We start from the raw sequence: 20,523 nt of genomic DNA, 5'->3' as shown, positions 1-20,523 counted from the left end.
TGCTATTTAAAAGGAGGCTTGAGTAATAACCAAAGATGGACAAGGTCCTCACATTAGTCATAACTCTATATATTATAAAAACAAATTGTGAAAATTTCAAGCATTACATGTTGGATTCTAAATTAGTTAGCACACTAATTCTTTGAAGTACTTTAAGTTGAAATTGATATCCTATAAGACTTGAATAAGATTATAAAGACCATACTAATCACTGAAATAATAATTTTGCTTATTTTTTAGAAGCTGACATTTTATGGAATCCATGAGGTCACAAAGAGTTGGACACGACTGAGCGACACAGCACTACATTTTTAAGAGGACATTATCATATGGTAGAACTAGATAATTTGTATTTAAACAAGAGCTACTACATTCAAGACAAGATACACCAAGATATCTTTACCTGGTAGGGACTTCCTGGAGCACACTGTCAAGAAATATTGTTAGATTAACTTTGGGCAAGTAGAAGCAACAGCATGATTCATGTCCACCACGGATTCTAGCATGAGGAGTGAAAGTGGAAGTGTTAGTCACTCAGTCGTGTTTGGCTCTTTGTGACCCCATAAATTGTAGCCCTCCAGTCTCCTATGTCCATGGAATTCTCCAGGCAAGAATACCAGAGTGGGTTACCATGCCTTTCTCCAGGGGATCTTCCTGACCCAGGGACTGAACCCAGGTCTCCTTCATTGCAGGTGGATTCTTTACCATTTGAGCTAGCTGGGAAGCATGTGACCTTGCAAAATTTACACTATCTGAGCCTTGATTTTCTCAAAAATAAGCAGATTGATGGACTGAATTACAGATGGCAAACAATAAGGGCCACTTCTCCTCATGCTTGGTATTTAACATTCAAGAATCTAGTGTCATTGGAAAATGTATTTTATTTTCTGTGTGTGCTAATCTCTGCTACAGATAAGCATTTCACCATTTCCAGTTCCCCATAGATATACATGGAGGCCTTTAAAAGATGTTGAATAAAAGTGAAAGAATGGCAGAATAGAGGAAAAGGTCCATTTTTATTCAAAAGGTTTGCTTGGTATTTCAGGGTTAAGCCCCAATCAGTGGTAAAACAGATGCAGCTGGGGCATTTCACTATGGTCACAGCATACCAACACAAAAAATTCTGCATACAGTGAATTGTCTTTTGACTAAGCTTTCCTGTTTTGTGGTCTTTGGGCAGTAAGAAGTTCCTGATCAGCTCAAGTTTGTCACATCCCTCTCCTGACCATGGAGCCATCATGAGTGTCAAATGGCTGGATCCTTTCTCAAGCTTGCTGTTAGTTTTCTTTTCCTCTTTTCTGTTACTTAAAATACACAAAGTTAAGGTAATTCCCTGACAGTCCAGTGGTTAGGATTCTGCACTTTCATGGCTGAAGGCTCTTTGGGTGCAATCCTTGGTTGGGGAACTAAGAACCCACAAGCCACAAAGTGTGGCTAAAAAAAAAAAAAAAAAAAAAAACACGTTATGTAAACATGAAAAAAAATACTACTTACAGACACATAAATAATACATGCAGGGTAAAAGGATATTTTAAAAGGCAATACTTGAAATATTTTTGTAACCTTTCAGATTGTTTAAATGTAACTATCAAAATTTCTATAGCCTGAACGTTCATTTACTATATTACAACACTGACCTAATAGTGAAGTCAAATTTTATTAGTTTTGCAGTATAATAAGCCAGGAGTAAAACATGCTTCTGCTGCTTAGTCACTTCAGTTGTGTTCAACTCCCAGCAACCCTATAGGCTGCAGCCTGCCAGGCTCTTCTGTCCATGGGATTCCCTAGGTAAGAGTACTAGAGTGGGTTGCCACGACCTCCTCCAGGAGATCTTCCTAACCCAGGGACTGAACCTGGGTCTCCTGCATTGCACACAGATTCTTTATCACTGAGCCACCAGGGAAGTCCTCAGTTAAACATACTTTAAAATTAATAATTGCATCAATGAGTATGTTGTAGAGACAAAGAAAATACTACAAGTGAATCACATCACTAAGTGTTTTATAAGTGCAGTTCAGTTGCTCAGTCGTGTCCAACTCTTTGTGACCCCATGGACTGCAGCATGCCAGGCTTTCCTGTTTATCACCAACTCCTGGAGCTTACTCAAACTCATGTCCATTGAGTCGGTGATGCCATCCAACTATCTCATCCTCTGTCATCCCCTTCTCCTCCTGCCTTCAATATTTCCCAACATCAAGGTCTTTTCAAATGAGTCAGTTCTTTGCATCAGGTGGCCAAAGTATTGGAGTTTCAGCTTCAGCATCAGTCCTTCCAATGAATATTCAGGACTGATTTCCTTTAGGACTGACTGGTTGAATCTCCTTGAAGTCCAAGGGACTCTCAAGAGTCTTCCCCTACACCGCAATTCCAAAGCATCAATTCTTTGGCATTCAGTTTTCTTTATAGCCCACCTCTCACATCCACACATGACTACTGGAAAAAAACCATAGCTTTGACTAAACAAACCTTTGTTAGCAAAGTAATGCCTCTGCTTTTTAATATGCTGTCTAGGTTGGTCATAGCTTTTCTTCCAGGGAGCAAGCATCTTTTAATTTCATGGCTGCAGTCACCATCAGCAGTGATTCTGGAGCCCAAGAAAATTAAAGACTCTCACTGTTTCCATTGTTTCCCCATTTGTTTGCCATGAAGTGATGGAACCAAATGTCATGATCTTAGTTCTCTTAATGTTGAGTTTTAAGCCAACATTTTCATTCTCCGCTTTCACTTTCATCAAGAGGCTCTTTAGTTCTTCTTCCCTTTCTGCCATAAGGGTGGTGTCACCTGCATATCTGAGGTTATTGATATTTTCCTGGCAATCTTGATTCCAACTTGTGCTTCATCCAGCCCAGGGTTTCTCATTATATACTCTGCATAGAAGTTAAATAATCAGGGTGACAATATGCAGCCTTGACATACTCCTTTCCCTATTTGGAATCAGTCTGTTGTTCCATGTCCAGTTCTAACTGTTGTTTCTTGATCTGCATATAGGTTTCTCAAGAGGCAGGTCAAGTGGTCTGGTATTCCCATCTCTTAAAGAATTTTCCTCAGTTTGTTGTGATCCACACAGTCAAAGGCTTTGGCATAGTCAATAAAGCAGAAATAGATGTTTTTCTGGAACTCTCTTGCTTTTTCGATGATCCAGTGAATGTAGACAATTTGATCTCTGGTTCCTCTGCATTTTCTAAATGCCACTTGAACATCTGGAAATTCACAGTTCATGTACTATTGAAGGCTGGCTTGGAGAATTTTGAGCATGACTTTACTAGCATGTGAGATGAGTGCAATTGTGCGGTCGTTTGAGCATTCTTTGGCATTGCCTTTCTTTAGGATTGGAATGAAAACTGACTTTTTCCAGTCCTGTGGCCAGTGCTGAGTTTTCCAAATTTGCTGGCATATTGAGTGCAGCACTTTCACAGCATCATCTTTTAGGATTTGAAATAGCTCAACTGGAATTCCATCACCTCCACTAGGTTTGCTCATAGTGATTCTTCCTAAGGCCCACTTGACACTGTATTCCAGAAATATATAGGTGGAAACAGGTAATTTTTTAAATTTAATAACTAAGGCAATCACAGAGAGTTTACTCTCTTAATAACATATTTTTCATACACAGGGGAATTTTGAAAATCTCTCAATTCGATTATAAAATGCTCAGTGAGATTCAAACATACTGATTTCTTATTATATATTCCAAGGGTATATATTTGAACAAGCAAGAAGGCAAGATAAGGAGTGGTTAATTACTGTCCAATTGAAAAGTGCTTATATGTACATCAAAACAATGAACTAGCTGCTTTTTGTTTTGTTTTTGTAAGTAATACAAAACATTCCAAGAATCAATCAGGTTTGTACAAAATACGATAAATCTGGCTGAAAAACACTGAGGAGTAGGATAGCGAATTAAATGAATCAATTATTTCAATATTTCAGGCAAACTCTCTTTTTTAAACAAAAAGTCTGTGCCTTGGTCATTGATAATTAAAAAAAATTGCCATAATTTCACATAAATATTTGAATTTCATGTCAGGCAAACAAGACAACATTATTTTCTGTAGGGAGACACTGATGGTTATCGCTATCATATATCATTAAAAAGTCATTTAGCTGTTGGAATTTTGAAGTATAAACTGGAAATTAAGAGGTGAGTTTGCTGTATGTTGGACTATTACTAGCTCAAAAACACTTAGAACCTTTTTCAGCTATAGCCAGATATTTTTAACAAGTAACATTTTTATTTAGCAGAACATAATTCTTCTGAATTTTGCTGAGAAATGATAAACATGATATTTTATTCACTTGGATAAGAAACAAAGAAGCATCAATGTTGTACAAATTCTCATTACTAATGTGACTCTTACATGACAAAGATTTTTTCTTGATATTTATTTGACTATACCAGGTCTTAGTTGCAGCATGCAGGATCTTAGTTGTGGCATGCAAACCCTTAATTGCAGCGTGTGCAATCTTGTTCCCTGACCAGGGCTCGAATCTGGCCTCCCACGTTGGGAGCATGGGGTTTTAGCCACTGGACAACCAGTGAAGTCCCAAGGATTTTTATATATAGAAGAAATAGATTGTTTTGCCTCAGCTGGAATGCCCATCTTGGATGAACTACTCTCCATGGTAAAGTAAATTTGGCCAATAGAGGTTTGTTTGAATTTTAGAATATGGAAGAGTTTAGAGCCAATCTGGGCTTTCCTCGTGGCTCAGATGGTAAAGAATCTGCCTGCAGTGCAGGAGATCCAGGTTCAGTCCCTGGGTTGGGAAGATCCCCTGGAGAAGGGAATGGCAACCCACTCCAGTATTCTTGCCAGGAGAATTCTATGGACAGAGGAGCCCAGAGGGCTACAGTCTATGGGGTTGCCAGGAGTCAGACACAGCTGAGTGACTAACACTTTCACTTTCACTTTTCAGAGACAGTCTACATATACTTTCTATTATGTTTTCTATTCTGCTGATCTCTTAATTTTTCTTTTCCTATCTAAACCCATTCTTTGACTTAAGATATACCTAGATTTCCTTGGGTAAATCCTCCTAGCACAGCAACACCAAAATAATCTTCTTGTTTCCTTTCAACTTCTTTGGAGTCATATTGTTACTATTACTACCCAGACGGGCTTAGGAGAAATTCCTTGGATTAAATTAATTGTTCTCCTCTTTCCCTGCTTGTGATTCCTTGATGGTCAGTATGACCCTTAGACAAGCTTGTTTTCCACTGAGACTTGTTCCTGATGTTGAAAAAAATGTGTCTGGTAAACATGCCTAGGGCTGTTGCTAGTAGAACCTTTCCAAAACCACTTATTTATTTTAAATGTGTCTAGTTGTCTGGTTTCTTATCTAAAATGTTCTATTATCTTTAGTTGTCAGACTTAAATACTTAAATTTGATAACCAATAAAACTGATAACTAGTAATTAAACTGAATGTTAGTTTTAAACTTTTTTTTATTGGGTTAAAACACAGTAAATTGCCATATGTAAAGTAAAAATTGTACAGTGTCAGTCATTTTATATTTTGACCTAATATTTTCCTCCTTACCATGAGGGCAACAAATTAATAAAGGCTTGGGTTCGGGAGTCAAACACACAAACCTTCAAATTATAGCCCAGTCACTTACTAGCTGTGTGATTGTGGAAAGTTATTTAATCTTTTTTGGCCTCAGTTTCTTTATTTGAAAATTAGACATAGTAATGAGACCACAGATAAATAGACCCAAGGCTAAGCAGCTGGAGTTCATCCCCTATGGACAGGAGTGGGAGAGGAGCAGGGCCTGCCCGGATAAGAGATGCTGTTGTTGAGTTGCTAAGTCATGTCTGACTCATTGCAACCCCATGGACTGCAGCACGCCAGACTCCTCTGTCCTCCACTGTCTTCCAGAGTGTGTTCATATTCCTGTCCATTGAGTCAGTGATAAAAGATAAAAGACACATATTCCTCAATATTGAAGTCAAGGAGACATTTGTACAGAAAGGCTCCAAGCAGGTTAAAAGTGAGGGGGCATCACCATAGCAAGTGATGTCAATCTACCCTTAGGCCTCTTCCCCAGAATCCGTCTTGGCTAAGACATGCATGTGCACTTATGGGAGGATCCTGAAGTAAACCAAATACGGGAATCGAAAACAGGCAAAGCAGGATGATTGGCCAAAGGAAAACAGGAAGAAATGCCCCATAAAAGCAATTCAATCTACCATAAAGGCACAACTCTCTCAGAGTCTGCCTATGTATCTATCTACACACGCCCTTTTTCCTGATAATAAGTACTTTACTAGTTTCACTACTCTCCATCTTTACCAGGAAATTCATTACGACACAGCTGACAGACCAGGGCTTTGCCACTGGCCACTGCCTATGGTGGTTTAGTGGCTTGGATTCAGAGCTCTCACTGCTGCAGCCTGACTTCAATCTCTGGCCTGGAACCAAAACCTGCTTCAAGTAACTGCATGCCAAGGCCACCCAAGATCAGTAATAATATGCACTGCATTCAGTTCTTATATATATTAAAGGAATTAATATACACAATGTTGGGAATTCCCTGTTGGTCCAGTGGTTACGGAGCCATCCCTCCACTGTGCTGGGGAGCAGGTTTGGTTCCTGCTTGGGGATCCCCAGACATGGTGTGGTGCAGCCAAGAAAATAAATAAATAAAACAAAAAAGAAACACCACGTTGTTATAGACTGAGTGCTCAAAAATATTAAAGTTATTATTCACACTGGATTTAATTAATACTTTGATTGTCTTTCCCACTCTATTCTTTGTCCTGTTGAATTTCCTGATTGGTGCCCCTGGTATGTATGAACTGCTCTCACATTCCTAACCCATTGAATTTTCACATATTATCTCATTTGATACTATAAACAGTTTGAGATTTAAGGGATAGGAATTATTATCCCCCTTTTCCAAACAAGGAAACAAAATTTCATTATGTTTCCAAGGTGCATACAGAAACTAAAAGGCAAAGTCTTGTGAGAATTCACTAATCTTTTTTCACCAAGCTGCCTTTTGTAAGGTCATTTTCAAATGGATATTCCTGGGCAGCAAATGTTCTAACACTAATGGCATTAGATTGATGTGATTATTCTGAAGAAACCTTCTCATTTATTATAAACTTCTATAATACCCAGCATTTATTTTGCTATTAAGATCTACCCCACGTTGCTGTTGTTGTTGCTGTTTAGTCATGTCCAACTCTTTTGTGACCCCAGGGACTGTAGCCCACCAGGCTCCTCTGTCCATAAGATTTCCCAGGCAAGAACATTGGAGAGAGTAGCCATTCCCTTCTCCGGGGATCTTCCCTACCCAGGGATCCAACCTGGGTCTCCTGCATCTCCTGCATTGGCAGGTGGGCTCTTTACCACTAGGGCCGCCTGGGAAGCCCTCCAGTAAAGCCTCATAAGAGAAAGGAAGTAGTAGAGACCTTTTATTGAGTCTGTCTCAGAAGCCCTCTGGTTTCTCCAGTGAGAACACCCTGAGGTGAAGTTCCGTTGAACGACCTGAGGTGAACGACAGTTTGTGAAGTAAAACTTGAGAGGGAACCAAGGCTACCAGTAATCATTACTGGTGCTATGAGAAAGGAGAAGTGAAGACCACTTTTCATCTTAACAGTCCAGAGTGAGATGGCGGTCAGGATGTGGGGAGAAGAAAGAGGAAGCTCTGGGGAACTCCCACCATCTCACAAAGAAGGAATTGCCCTGCATCCCCTCAGAACAAGGCAGAAACCTGTGAAATGTGTCCATGTACCGGGGGCGCGGGGGTGGGGGGGGGTGGTCTATGCTAATTTGTTTAAAATTAGTAGGCCTGGTATGGGTCATTCAAATGCTTTGCTTTTTGCCCTTTTAAAATTGTAGACAGAAAATGATGTTTTTATCCTTTCTTTTCAAACTAAAAGAGAGTTGAATTTCTGGAAAATAGTTGCATTAATTTTTGATCTTTGATTCAATCTGTGGTGTCCATCAAAAGTATCATCACTCTATCTTGGAGGCAGTTAAGAATCAGAGTAGGTGTGTTTAGAATTAAAATATATATGTTTAAACTCAGATCCCTCTCCTTACTGACTCTGTGACCTTGAGAAAGTTAATTAATCTCTCTAAGCCTCAGTGTTTTTTAATCTATAAAGTGAGAAAATTTTAGAAGCAGTAAAAAACCTCAGAGGATCTTTATAAATATTCAATACAAAAAGGTGCTTAGTGCAATACCTGGCATATCACAATAATTCAACAAATTATAAAGACAGTATTTCATATAAATATATATACATTTCATATATGAGTACATTTGTATTTCAATGTATGCATATACTGTTAAGTATATAATGTGTGTTTGTGTTAGACACTCAGTTGTGCTCAATTCTTTGCAACCCCATGGACTGTAGCCCACCAGGCTCCTCTGTCCATGGAATTTTCTGGGCAAGAATACTTGAGTGGGTAGCCATTCCCTTCTTCAGGGATCTTTCTGACCCAAGGATCGAATTTGGGTCTCCTGCATTGCAGGCAGATTCTTTACCATCCAAGCCACCAGGGAAGCCATACTTATGTGTATGTATTTATTTATAAATTTTATTTTTTAGGTTCCTGAGTTTGGGGCTCTTATATATCAGAAAAGGTGAAATACTTGGCTAGGAGGGCTGGATGCAATAGTTTCTTTGGGGGCTTTTGCCTGTCACGGCCAATTCAACATTAAACTTTCAAGGCATTCAAATTAAATGACTACTGCCTGCACAATTTAGGATCTTTCTCAGCATCATTACTAGGCTTCAAATAAAGCAGACTGAGTGTTTGCTTGAGTATAAATCTAATATAATCCTCAGAAAAGCCAGGTGTGTTTCCTGTTTGAAATGGTGGTTATATGTTTCCAGGTGCTATGCAGAGCATTGCTTGGGATGTGTAAATTGCCTTCTACTGAGGTTATCTTACTTAGCTGTCACCTTTCTCCCTAATCCCTGGCCACCTGATGTATTTTTTTAAGTATCTCTTGTTTTTAACCACTGAAAATAAAATGAAAATGCCTAAAACTCTAGTATCCCTTTTATTAGTACTCTGACAGCAATATCCAGATTTGCCTTCAAATTTTCAGTTTTATATTTCCCTCAAACATGTTGATAATAGTTGTTTAGTTTTTATATGCCCGATACAGAATTCACCAAAATTTGTGAATTTGAAAACTGGAGAAAAAGCAGAAGCAGTTGTAAACCGAACATACAGTGCTTACATTTTCTTATTATTTAAATAAACAAATAAACATGGAAATAATGAGTGCTTCTCTGCTGTTTTGCTAGTGAAAGGAATAATTTCAACAGTAACCTTTTGAACATCTATTTGTGAAATGTATTTTCCATAAAATGAATAATTAGTTTATGTCTCAACTTTTCAGGAAGTTCCTTACATGAACAGCTGACTTGGGGGTTTGACATTTTTCCTGAACTTTTGAATTATTAATCTTGGCCACGTGATATGCAAATGAGACTGCACTAACTATGGTCAGCAGCACAGCACTGGATCAGAAGCTGAATCAAGTTGCTGGCAAAAAATTTCTGTTGAGGGATCAAGCCTCCTGGCAAAATGGTAAGCTCTAATGCAATTCATGTTGTCCAGGTGTATAAAGTAATCTAGACCTCCCATTAGTTGGGGGTTTCTTTTAAAAGTGGTCTGTGAGCAATTAAGATTTTAAGCAGTGTTTAAATGAACTGTCTGAACTGTCATTTGTAAGTACACAAAGAACAGCAAAAGAAGCCAAAAGAAAGTCATAGCTGTTTCCTCTACATTTTTTTTTTGCCAAACTATATGTCTTGTTTCAATTGCCAAATGTAAATCTAATTTATTAAAAGGGGTTTATTTATTTTATTTGCTAATTCTTGGTAACATATTTCAACAAAAAGAATAATTAGACTTATTTAGATAAATATAAATACTTATAGAAAATTTAGAAAACTAAAGTTTCTAAATCAGATGAAACAATCTATAATGTATAATAATTGCATGCTCAGAAAATAATGTGTCAGAAGAAATTTTAAGGCATTCTAAAAATGAGATTTAGCATTTGTTTGTAAAAATTATATCCTTTAAGAATATTTATAGTTCACCAAGGGAAAGGAGAAAATTGTAGAAACTGTTGCTATTATAACTTCCAGAACTTTCAATAGTTGGTTAAGTATTTTTAAAGAGCTTCATAAACACACAATTTGAAACCATTCTATCAGCCTTTAATCCTTTGATTTCTGGTATAATTTCTGGAATATACAAAAATATATAAAAGATGAAGTAATTCATATTGAATGATTATATCTTTTCAGTGTAAATATTTTCATTCAAATTAGTGAAAAAGCAATTTGTTTATAAATATTTATATTGCTAAATAGTCTTGAAGTAGTTAAGAATTAAAATTTCATAAATGTTCTTTATCTTACTTTGATGTTATAAGAAAAACACTTTAAAAGCTAATAGACTATCAAACAGTTTTAAATTTGTGTCAAAAATGTACATTTTTAAAAAGCTGAATACAATTAAAGTAACACTTTGTTCCCAAATTAAAAATTAGAACTAGTGATCTACTTATGTAATTTGAATATTATTTATAGTTTAATACCTCTAACAAGTCTAGATATATTTTTATAAATATAGTTGAAGGTTTCACTTTAATTGCCAACATCTAATAAAAAAAAAACCTGTTAAAAATAATTCATCCAAATCAGCTATAACATATTTATCATGATTTCTATTTCTGAAATTTAAGAATTTAACCACTAAAAAGCAAAAAGAATATTCATTTTTCATGAAGGAAGTTCATCTTCAACAAGAATTTTGCTTAAAGGACTACGTTACTTCCATTTGTACTGTGATTACCACACTAAAGACATACTCATACAAATTGAAATCTAAAAATAGTGGGTCCAGTTGAGGTTATAGTGGTCTGAAAATGTTAGGCAACCTTACCCTTACTTTCATGGCAGCCAAATGTTTATGCTACACATAAGCTGTTCCCATAAGTCAGTACATTTAAGCACTGACTAGGCAGAAAGAATTGTAATTAGAAAAACAGGAAATTCAAAACTGAAACGAGTAAGCTTCTTGTCGTGATGAAACTTCCTACTGGTTTAATATTCATTTGGGTGCATGCACCAACATTTTGAAAGTTGCCTAGAAATGAACCTTGAAAAACTAATATTTACAACATGGGCAAAGAAATATTAGACTGTTAAAGTGTCTACAAAGAGAGGAAAAAGGACAACAAGGAGATCGCCATGTCACAGAAAGCAAGGAAGAGAGAACTTTCAGAATCACGGAATGGGAAGTCACTGGGAATAGAGTAAAAAATACTGTTGAAAAATTACCAGTGAGCTGAAAAATAAAGCCTGTATTTTGTAAATACCATTGAACTTCTACTGCATTTCTAGAAATGTTTAATATCACACATGCTGATTTGGAAGTAAAAATAGACAGTCCAAATAAACCAAAAGCAGAAAGGACAGAATAAAAATTATCTGGAATCTCATCAATAGGAATATTGTAGTATCTGTCCTGAATTTTCTGAGGTTTATTAACTTCATATGCAAATTTCAGTTTTTTAGCTAATTTAAATTTTTAAAATTGATCCTAGAAGATATATATTAAATTTTACCTTCTACAACTATATGTCTAAATCATAGATATCACTACTACTATTGCTAATTTTGAATATTAGTCATACTATATATAGGGCTTCCCTGGTGACTCAGATGGGAAAGACTGTGCCTGCAATGTGGGAAACCTGGGTTTGGTCCCCGGGTCAGAAAGATCCCTTGGAGAAGGGAATGGCAACCCACTCCAGTATTCTGGCCTGGATAATTCCATGGACAGAGGGACTGGAAGGCTACAGTCCATGGGATGGCAAAAGAGTCAGACACAACTTGGTGACTAATGTTTTCACTTTCATACTATATATATAACATCATCTTTTATGTGGAAATAGAACAAGGAGCTTAATTTGGTGGATTACCACTTATTAGACCTCAGAGGAAATATTTATAAAAATGCTTTGTAAAAAGTCAAGTGTTTATGTTCCTCTTTCCACTAAGCGATTATTTATAGACCAGTACAAGGTATAGAAGAAAAACTGTATGTAAGATAAAGTTGTGAGAAATGCTAAGAAAAAACTAAGTATACAGTGGGCAGGGGCTAATTAGACTGGGGAGTCAGAATCTATCTTGGAGAACTGCACTTAAGCTGAAGTCTGAAAGAAGCGGAGATGTAAGACAGAGATGTGATGGAGTAAAGATCATATAAAAGGTCAGTGAAAAATCCAACAAACTGAACATTAGGAAAATTCTCTGTGCATGCAAACAACAGGAAGAAAGATGAGAAAGGAGGAGAATAATACTAGATGAGGTTGAAGTGGAGTCCAGGAGCCAGACCATGCAGGCATTGGAGTCTCACTAAAAATTATGGACTTATTCCTCAGACTGTGAAAATAATTCAAGCCTTTTGGTTGCAGAGAGAAATATGATCAGAATTTTGATTGCAGGTTTTAAATATTGTTTGGCTATCATGTTGAAAGTAGACTGAAAGGGGGCCAGGGAAGATGTGAGAAGACAATAGGAGAATATCAAATAGTCCCAGATGCTGGTGGCCTGAATTAGAATGGTGATGAAAGATATGAAGCAATAGTGATGAATTAGAGAAATATCCAGACATTGAAGTCAACAACACATGGTTGTTTATTCATTATTGGAGGTGAGCTACAGATGACTTCAAGGACATTGCTCAGATGTCTAAGGTGAACATTTCAGTAAATGGTGTGGCCATTTACTGAGTTAAGTGGAGGTACAGCAAGATTGAGAAGGAAGTTGGAGAACTTATTTAGGATTTCTAGAGACAGGTACCTCTGAGAGATCAATCTATGGTAATAACTATAAACCACTAGCACTTATAAGACAGGGCTGGGCTGGGATGTACATTGATAGGTGGATATATGAATGGTCATTAAAGACAGAAAGTGGATTGGATCATCCAGGCATCTAGATTGTTGTTGTTCAGATGCTAACAATGGTTTGTGACCCCATGGACTGCAGCACACCAGGCTTTCGTGTCTTCACTATCTCCCAGAGTTTGCTCAAACTCATGTCTGTGGTATTGACAATGCCATCGACACCATGGGCGTGAAAAGAAGGGATATGATAAAGAAAGGAGTTTAGATAAAGAAGGGATTCAGTATTGATCCTCGAGGAAGTCAACATTTAATGCTTAGGCCTTGAAGGCTTAGACCACAAGAGAGTCTTTAAAACACAACCAGGGAGGGAAAGAAAGGAAAATTAGGAGATTTTCATGTCACAGAAGGCAAAAGAAGGGAGTTTTTCTATGAAAAATGGAGAAATATATCTGTATGAAGAGGCGTCAGATAAGATGACTGAAAAAATAAGCATTAGATGGAGTAATGCAGAGGCCATTTTGGTGGAGTGATGGATCAGAAGCCAAACTAAAGTAGATTGTAAAAGGAATACAGTGTCAGGATGTCAAACTAATTAGTGAAGACAGCTCCAATGTTGATCAATGTATGACAAGAAGAGAAACATGTGAAACCAGGGAGAGTTGTTTAATCTTATATATGCCTTGCTTTTAAGACAAGATGAGAGTATATAAGAGCCATTGGAAAGGATGAAGTTGAAATAGAGAGGCTGAAAAGATGATGAATAACATGTAGGAATCTTAAGAACTCAGTGATGAGTTTAATCTGAAGTAAGCCAAGAGAAATAGATATTTTCTGTTGTCACAGGAAGGAAGAAGGAGAGGATAGTAAGAGAGGCAGGAACCAGAGAGTGGACATCCAATGACCAGGTTCTTCTCAGGGATTCACAGGCAAAACCATCTGCTAATGATGAGTAGGACAGAGGTTTGAAAAAATTGGAAAGGTATTACAATGAGAAATGTAGTAAATTGCTGGTAATGTGAGAGAACAGTAAACTCACATAACTTCAAATACAGAGTGAAACCAATCTGCTCGGTTCTTCAAATTAGCCTGCTCAATTTTACAGTGAAGGATCCACTGTGTGCGGTGCCGTGGGCTGCAGGGCAAATTCTGGCCCTGACATTTGGTGACCTGTGATTAGTAATTTAATTCTTCAACCCAGGTTTTTCTCATGTCTAGTGGGATAGAAGTGGAATTGAGTTAAATGGATTTTTCTGAAAATTAGAGATAATATTTGTGATGTGCTTGGCATATGTCAATAAATATGTTCTCTTGTTGCAAAATTAAAAGACAGGAGTTGTATTTTATAAACATAATACAATAAGCATAATCCTTTGTCAATATGGAAACAAAATCAAAGCCATTAAAATTGCAAGACTGAAGTTGTAAGAATCGCTATTTCCTCTTCTAGTCTATGGTTCAGTTAAACATAGCTCAGAGAATTTGTTGAACTGTGATTTGCTATGGACCACAGTCAATCCTGAAGACATAATTAATTTGACTTCTCACTTATTTCACTGCAGTTTTTCTTGGTCTCTTTGCTGTTTGTCAAGTCCTCTATGCATGTTTCCATCTCTGGACATTTGCGTGTGCTTTTCCTTTTGTCTGACAATCTTTATCATTACGTGACATGCACTCATTTCTTTCTTAATTTTTCCCAAGAGAGGAAAAGTCATTTGAGATGGGGAATGTTATTTTACTCAAAACTGTCATCCGTGTCTAGCATATAGTTCAAAGGATCTCAATCAGATCAGATCAGTTGCTCAGTCCTGTTCGACTCTTTGCGACCCCATGAACTGCAGCACGCCAGGTCTCCCTGTCCATCACCAACTCCCGGAGTTCACTCAAACTCACATCCATTGAGTCAGTGACGCCATCCAGCCATATCATCATCTGTCATCCCCTTCTTCTCTTGCCCCCAATCCTTCTCAGCATCAGAGTCTTTTCCAATGAGTCAACCCTTCGCATGAGGTGGCCAAAGTACTGGAGTTTCAGCTTTAGCATCATTCCTTCCAAAGAAATCCCAGGGCTGATCTCCTTCAGAATGGACTGGTTGGATCTCCTTGCAGTCCAAGGGACTCTCAAGAGTCTTCTCCAACACCACAGCTCAAAAGCATCAATTCTTTGGCACTCAGCCTTCTTCACAGTCCAACTCTCACATCCATACATGACCACAGGAAAAACTATAGCCTTGACTAGACGAACCTTTGTTGGCAAAGTAATGTCTCTGCCTTTTGAATATGCTATCTAGGTTGGTCATAACTTTCCTTCCAAGGAGTAAGCATCTTTTAATTTCATGGCTGCAGTCACCATCTGTAGTGATTTTGGAGCCCAGAAAAATAAAGTCTGACACTGTTTCCACTGTTTCCCCATCTATTTCCCATGAAGTGAAGAGACCCGATGCCATGATCTTTGTTTTCTGAATGTTGAGCTTTAAGCCAACTTTTTCACTCTCCACTTTCACTTTCATCAAGAGGCTTTGAGTTCCTCTTCACTTTCTGCCATAAGGGTGGTGTCATCTGCATATCTGAGGTTATTGATATTTCTCCCAGCAATCATGATTCCAGCTTGTGTTTCTTCCAGTCCAGCATTTCTCATGATGTACTCTGCATATAAGTTAAATAAACAGGGTGACAATATACAGCCTTGACGTACTCCTTTTCCTATTTGGAACCAGTCTGTTGTTCCATGTCCAGTTCTAACTGTTGCTTCCTGACCTGTATACAGGTTTCTCAAGAGGCAGGTCAGGTGGTCTGGTATTCCCATCTCTTTCAGAATTTTCCACAGTTTATTGTGATCCACACAGTCAAAGGCTTTGGCATACTCAATAAAGCAGAAATAGATGCTTTTCTGGAACTCTCTTGCTTTTCCATGATCCAACGGATGTTGGCAATTTGATCTCTGGTTCCTCTGCCTTTTCTAAAACCAGCTTGAACATCTGGAAGTTCACGGTTCACGTACTGCTGAAGCCTGGCTTGGAGAATTTTGAGCATTACTTTACTAGCGTGTGAGATGAGTGCAGTTATGTGGTAGTTTGAGCATTCTTTGGCATTGCCTTTCTTTGGGGTTGGAATGAAAACTGACCTTTTCCAGTCCCATGGCCACTGCTGAGTTTTCCAAATTTGCTGGCATATTGAGTGCAGCACTTTCATAGCATCATCTTTCAGGATTTGGAAAAGCTCAACTGGAATTCCATCACCTCCACTAGCTTTGTTCGTAGTGATGCTTTCTAAGGCCCACTTGACTTCACATTCCAGGATCTCAATAAGTATAGGTAAAAATAATATATTAATGATATGTAGGCATATAATTATGTATTATACATACACACTCCTTACTAATGTAACCAACTCTCTGCAGTTCAAATTTTAAGTGTTATTTTATGATGATGATGATGTTGATCATGATGCTAATAATGAAGGCAATGATTTTTTGTAGTTTTTCCAGTCTTACTTTAGTGATTCATCCTTATGTTTTCTCTCCTTTCTTTAGGAATGGAATGCAACTTGTGAACACTGGCAGGCCGTGCAGACTGCCCTGGAAAGCCGCTACCTTCCCGTTTTTTATGGCATTGAGTTTATTGTGGGAATCCTTGGGAATACTGCTGTTGTTTTTGGCTACCTCTTCTGCCTGAAGAACTGGAACAGCAGTAACATCTACCTCTTCAACCTCTCTATCTGTGACTTGGCTTTTTTGTGTACCCTTCCCATGCTGATGAGAAACTATGCCCAGAGAAAATGGACATATGGGTATGTGCTGTGTATAAGCAACCGATATGTACTTCATGCCAACCTCTATACCAGTATTCTTTTCCTCACTTTTATCAGCATTGATCGATATCTGCTCATGAACTATCCTTTCCGGGAACACCTCCTGCAAAAGAAACTATTTGCTATTTTAATATCTTTGGCCATTTGGGGTTTAGTAACCTTGGAGCTCCTGCCCATACTTCTTTTTATACATTCTGATGACAATAGCACCAACTGTACTGATTATGCAAGTTCTGGGGACCCCAATCAAAGCTTCATTTATAGCATGTGTCTAACCTTTCTGGGCTTTCTCATTCCCCTTTTTGTGATGTGCTTCTTTTATTTCAAGATTGCTCTCTTTCTAAAGCAGAGGAACAGGCAGCTCACTACAGCTTTGCCCCTTGAGAAGCCTCTCCACTTAGTCATCATGGCAGTTGTGATCTTCTCTGTGCTTTTTACTCCTTACCATGTCATGCGAAATATCCGGATTGCTTCACGCCTGAAGACCTGGAAGAAGTCCCCATGCACTGAAGCCATCATCAACTCCTTGTACATCTTGACAAGGCCGTTGGCCTTTCTGAACAGTGTCATCAACCCTGTCTTCTATTTCCTTTTGGGAGATCACTTCAGGGAGATGTTGATGAATAAACTGAGGCACCACTTCAAGGCCCTCACATTCTTCAGAAGATGAGCTTATGGACTAACATTTTCATTTGAGAATAGTGAGGTGCCTGTGTAGCAGATTGTTTTACAGAAGCAGCTGTAGGTCAGTTAGAGTTTAACTCAGACATAAATCAGAGAGGCCTACAGACTTGACTCTGGTTTAAAGGCATGCTGGATCCAGGGTGTGTGAAAAGAAGATGATGGAAGGTGTTTATTGGTTTCTTGACCTAAGCATTGAAAGAAGTTGGACTAGCACGGTCTAATGTTTGAGCACGTAAGTCCAAAATTCTACGTGATATAAGACCCTCTCAATCAGTATAAAAGGAACAGAAGATAAAGTTGCAAGTTGTTTGTATTTAATCATTGGTGCTGCTGCTGCTAAGTTGCTTCAGTCGTGTCCGACTCTGTGTGACCCCATAGACGGCAGCCCACCAGGCTCCCCCGTCCCTGGGATTCTCCAGGCAAGAACACTGGAGTGGGCTGCCATTTCCTTCTCCAGTGTTTAATCACTAGTCAGATTGTAAAAAAAAAATTGTGTTGGCAATATTCTGTATATTATTCGTGTGTGTGTATATGTGTGTGTGTGTGTGTGTGTGTGTTAGTTGCTCAGTCATGTCCAACTCTTTGTGACTCCATGGACTAGAGCCCGCCAGGCTTCTCTGTCCATGGAGTTCTCCAGGCAAGAATGCTGGAGTGGCTTGCCATTCCCTTCTCCAGGGGATCTTCCTGACCCAGGGATCTAACCCATGTCTCCCACATTGCAGTCTGATTCTTTACTGCTGAGCTACTGGGGAAGCCCATACAATGTTATTCATACAAGGTTACTCATACAATCCCATAATTTTTTATGAAGACCAAATAAGAGAAGATTAGTCACGTGCTGTTAAATATTGTTGCTAGAAGTTGTACTCTTGAGCAAATTTAGAGATAATAGTAACAACAAAGAGCATAGAAAATATAACTGGTTCAAATATGCCTATATTTCCTTATATTGATTAAGAATTGGGGTCCAGTTGTAATTATAAGTCCTTTTCTGATGTTATATGGTTTTTAGTGCAAAGAATCATATTAAAGAGAACCTAAACAGATGATTTAATAGAGACATATTTGAGCTCAGCTCTCAGGGGACTTAGGTGTAAGTGGCTTTATAAAAATAATAGAGTCAGATACCAAGGATAACTGTAAAAATTCCAAAGTCACAGAACACAAAGCACCTACTAGGAAACTCAAAGGAAGACAAAACAAAACAAAGTCAGTGCACTGTTTTTATAATCAGTATACCATCTGGTATTTTATAATCACAATGTGATTTTCAGCGCATGGAAGTATATTAAGTTCTTTAGCCTTCCTGCTCTTGATTAAATAGTAAACTTTGAAATATATTAATATCATAAAACCAGAAAATAAGAGGAAGTGAAATGGTAATGTCAAAACTTATTGAGTTAATTATTTTCCTTTTTCGGAGGGAAAAATCAATTTTTCTACCCCTGCCCCTTGCCCCCAATACACACACACATTTTTTTTTTAAGCAATGGGATAATTTACAAGGACAATTTTATCTTAAGAGAGTGACTCATATCTGCAATGAGACTTATTTTCATAGAATAAGCCTATGACCTAAGACCATACCTAAGACCATTGGAGAAAATGTTTTAAACAAAACACGCTATATGAATTTGCAAAATGTACAGAACATTTATGTACCTATCAATCTAGATCATTCCAGGAGGGTTATGTAAACACTATCCCATGCCACAAATCAAATTTGGAGAGGGAAAATGAGTGCTGCATTAGCTATCTAGAGTTAAAAAGTATCACATAATAATTTACATATTACATGCAGTAAAATGTGTGCATGGCCACATGCCTATGCTCTTTTCCTTAAGGTCATTAGCTGTAATGCAAAGGATAAAAATAAGCATTATAGGAGCAAAGACATAAAATTCCATGTCTCCCCTGTTTTGAGGTTTCCTGGTAACATTATATCCTGACATTCCAAAACCCCAAAATGTTCCCATTGAAATACTGTAAAAAAACATTACTCACAAAGGATTTGTTTCCTACCTAACCTTAGGCTTTTAATTTTTTTTTCATGTTTTTCAATAATTTTAAAGTGTCAATGTCATTTTATAACTGCCTGATAAAAGTTGATCTTCTGAATTTTTTTCATTAGAAAAGGCCACAAGAAAGGGTCTTAGGAAAGAAAGATTCGCTTATCTGCAAACATATAATTTAACTGTAATTTGCATTTGACGCATTGATTTTCATTTATAAACATGACATTAAATTTGTGCCACACCTATCCTAAGAAGTGGTAGGGGTAAGCTTTTCTAATAGTATAGCAAAATATTTTGTGAAACTATGAACTCTTACACATATTTTATAAGCAAAATGTTAATTTTATAACATACTTCTTATTTTTTGTTCAAATTTGCCATGTAATAATCCTTAACTGATTAAAGTGATCTGCATGGAAGTTACAAGAACTATTCCATTTGCATTTTGTACAAGGCGATTACAATTGCAAGCAATAAGTAATGAATGGAATCTCAAACAATAAATAATGGATATCATTTCTGCATTTGTGTTTTGTGAGGGAAAAAATGTTGGGTTTTATAATTTGTCTTTTCTTGGCTTTTTAGTACCTTCCAGAGTCATGACTAAAGTATTTGGTCCAGCATTTTGCAGTCTGGACCCACCTATTCCCTGTGCATTCTCTCTCACCCCTGTTGTCACAAATTATACCTTTCAACCAAGATAGCTACTACATTTCATTATATTTAGAACTTTATCTACTGAGGACTCCTGGATGCTCACCCTTGTTTTATTAAGCCTACATATTAAAAAAAAATCTAAGCCTCTTTTAAGGTCTATATCATCTGTCTCTCCATCTTAAAGCCTTACTTTTAGGACTTCTCCCCAAATCTGAAAATAAATCTGCCTACCTCTGGGGCTTCAGACTACTTTTGACTATTGTTTTCATAAAATGCATTTTAAAGTCAATTCTTAAGTCTGTTAATGGAAAAACTATCTAATTTTAAAAAATATTTTATTGTCTTCACAGCACCAAACAAGGTACATTTTAAATGATTCTTCATTATGAATGAATGTCTTATAGGACAAATTTGAATTCAATACTCCTTTTGAGTGTGTATGTCAAGCTATTCTCTGTCCTCAC

The 20,523-nt window shown here is 37.5% G+C and overlaps 1 protein-coding gene across 1 annotated transcript; it reads left to right on the top strand.

Annotated features, from left to right (window-relative positions):
• Positions 1 to 9,394: 9,394 nt before the first annotated feature.
• On the top strand, positions 9,395 to 19,918 carry SUCNR1 (succinate receptor 1). The gene is made up of 2 exons (XM_061418578.1): positions 9,395 to 9,557; positions 16,426 to 19,918. Exons 1-2 carry the CDS (start codon positions 9,555 to 9,557, stop codon positions 17,371 to 17,373), a joined length of 951 nt encoding a protein of 316 aa, XP_061274562.1. The 5' UTR covers positions 9,395 to 9,554; the 3' UTR covers positions 17,374 to 19,918.
• Positions 19,919 to 20,523: the final 605 nt, after the last annotated feature.

The sequence above is a fragment of the Bos javanicus genome, chromosome 1 (assembly GCF_032452875.1).
Source record: "Bos javanicus breed banteng chromosome 1, ARS-OSU_banteng_1.0, whole genome shotgun sequence".
Taxonomy (NCBI): domain Eukaryota; kingdom Metazoa; phylum Chordata; class Mammalia; order Artiodactyla; family Bovidae; genus Bos; species Bos javanicus.
The sequence above is the reverse complement of the archived record's forward strand: the minus strand, read 5'-3'. Positions and strand labels throughout refer to the sequence as shown.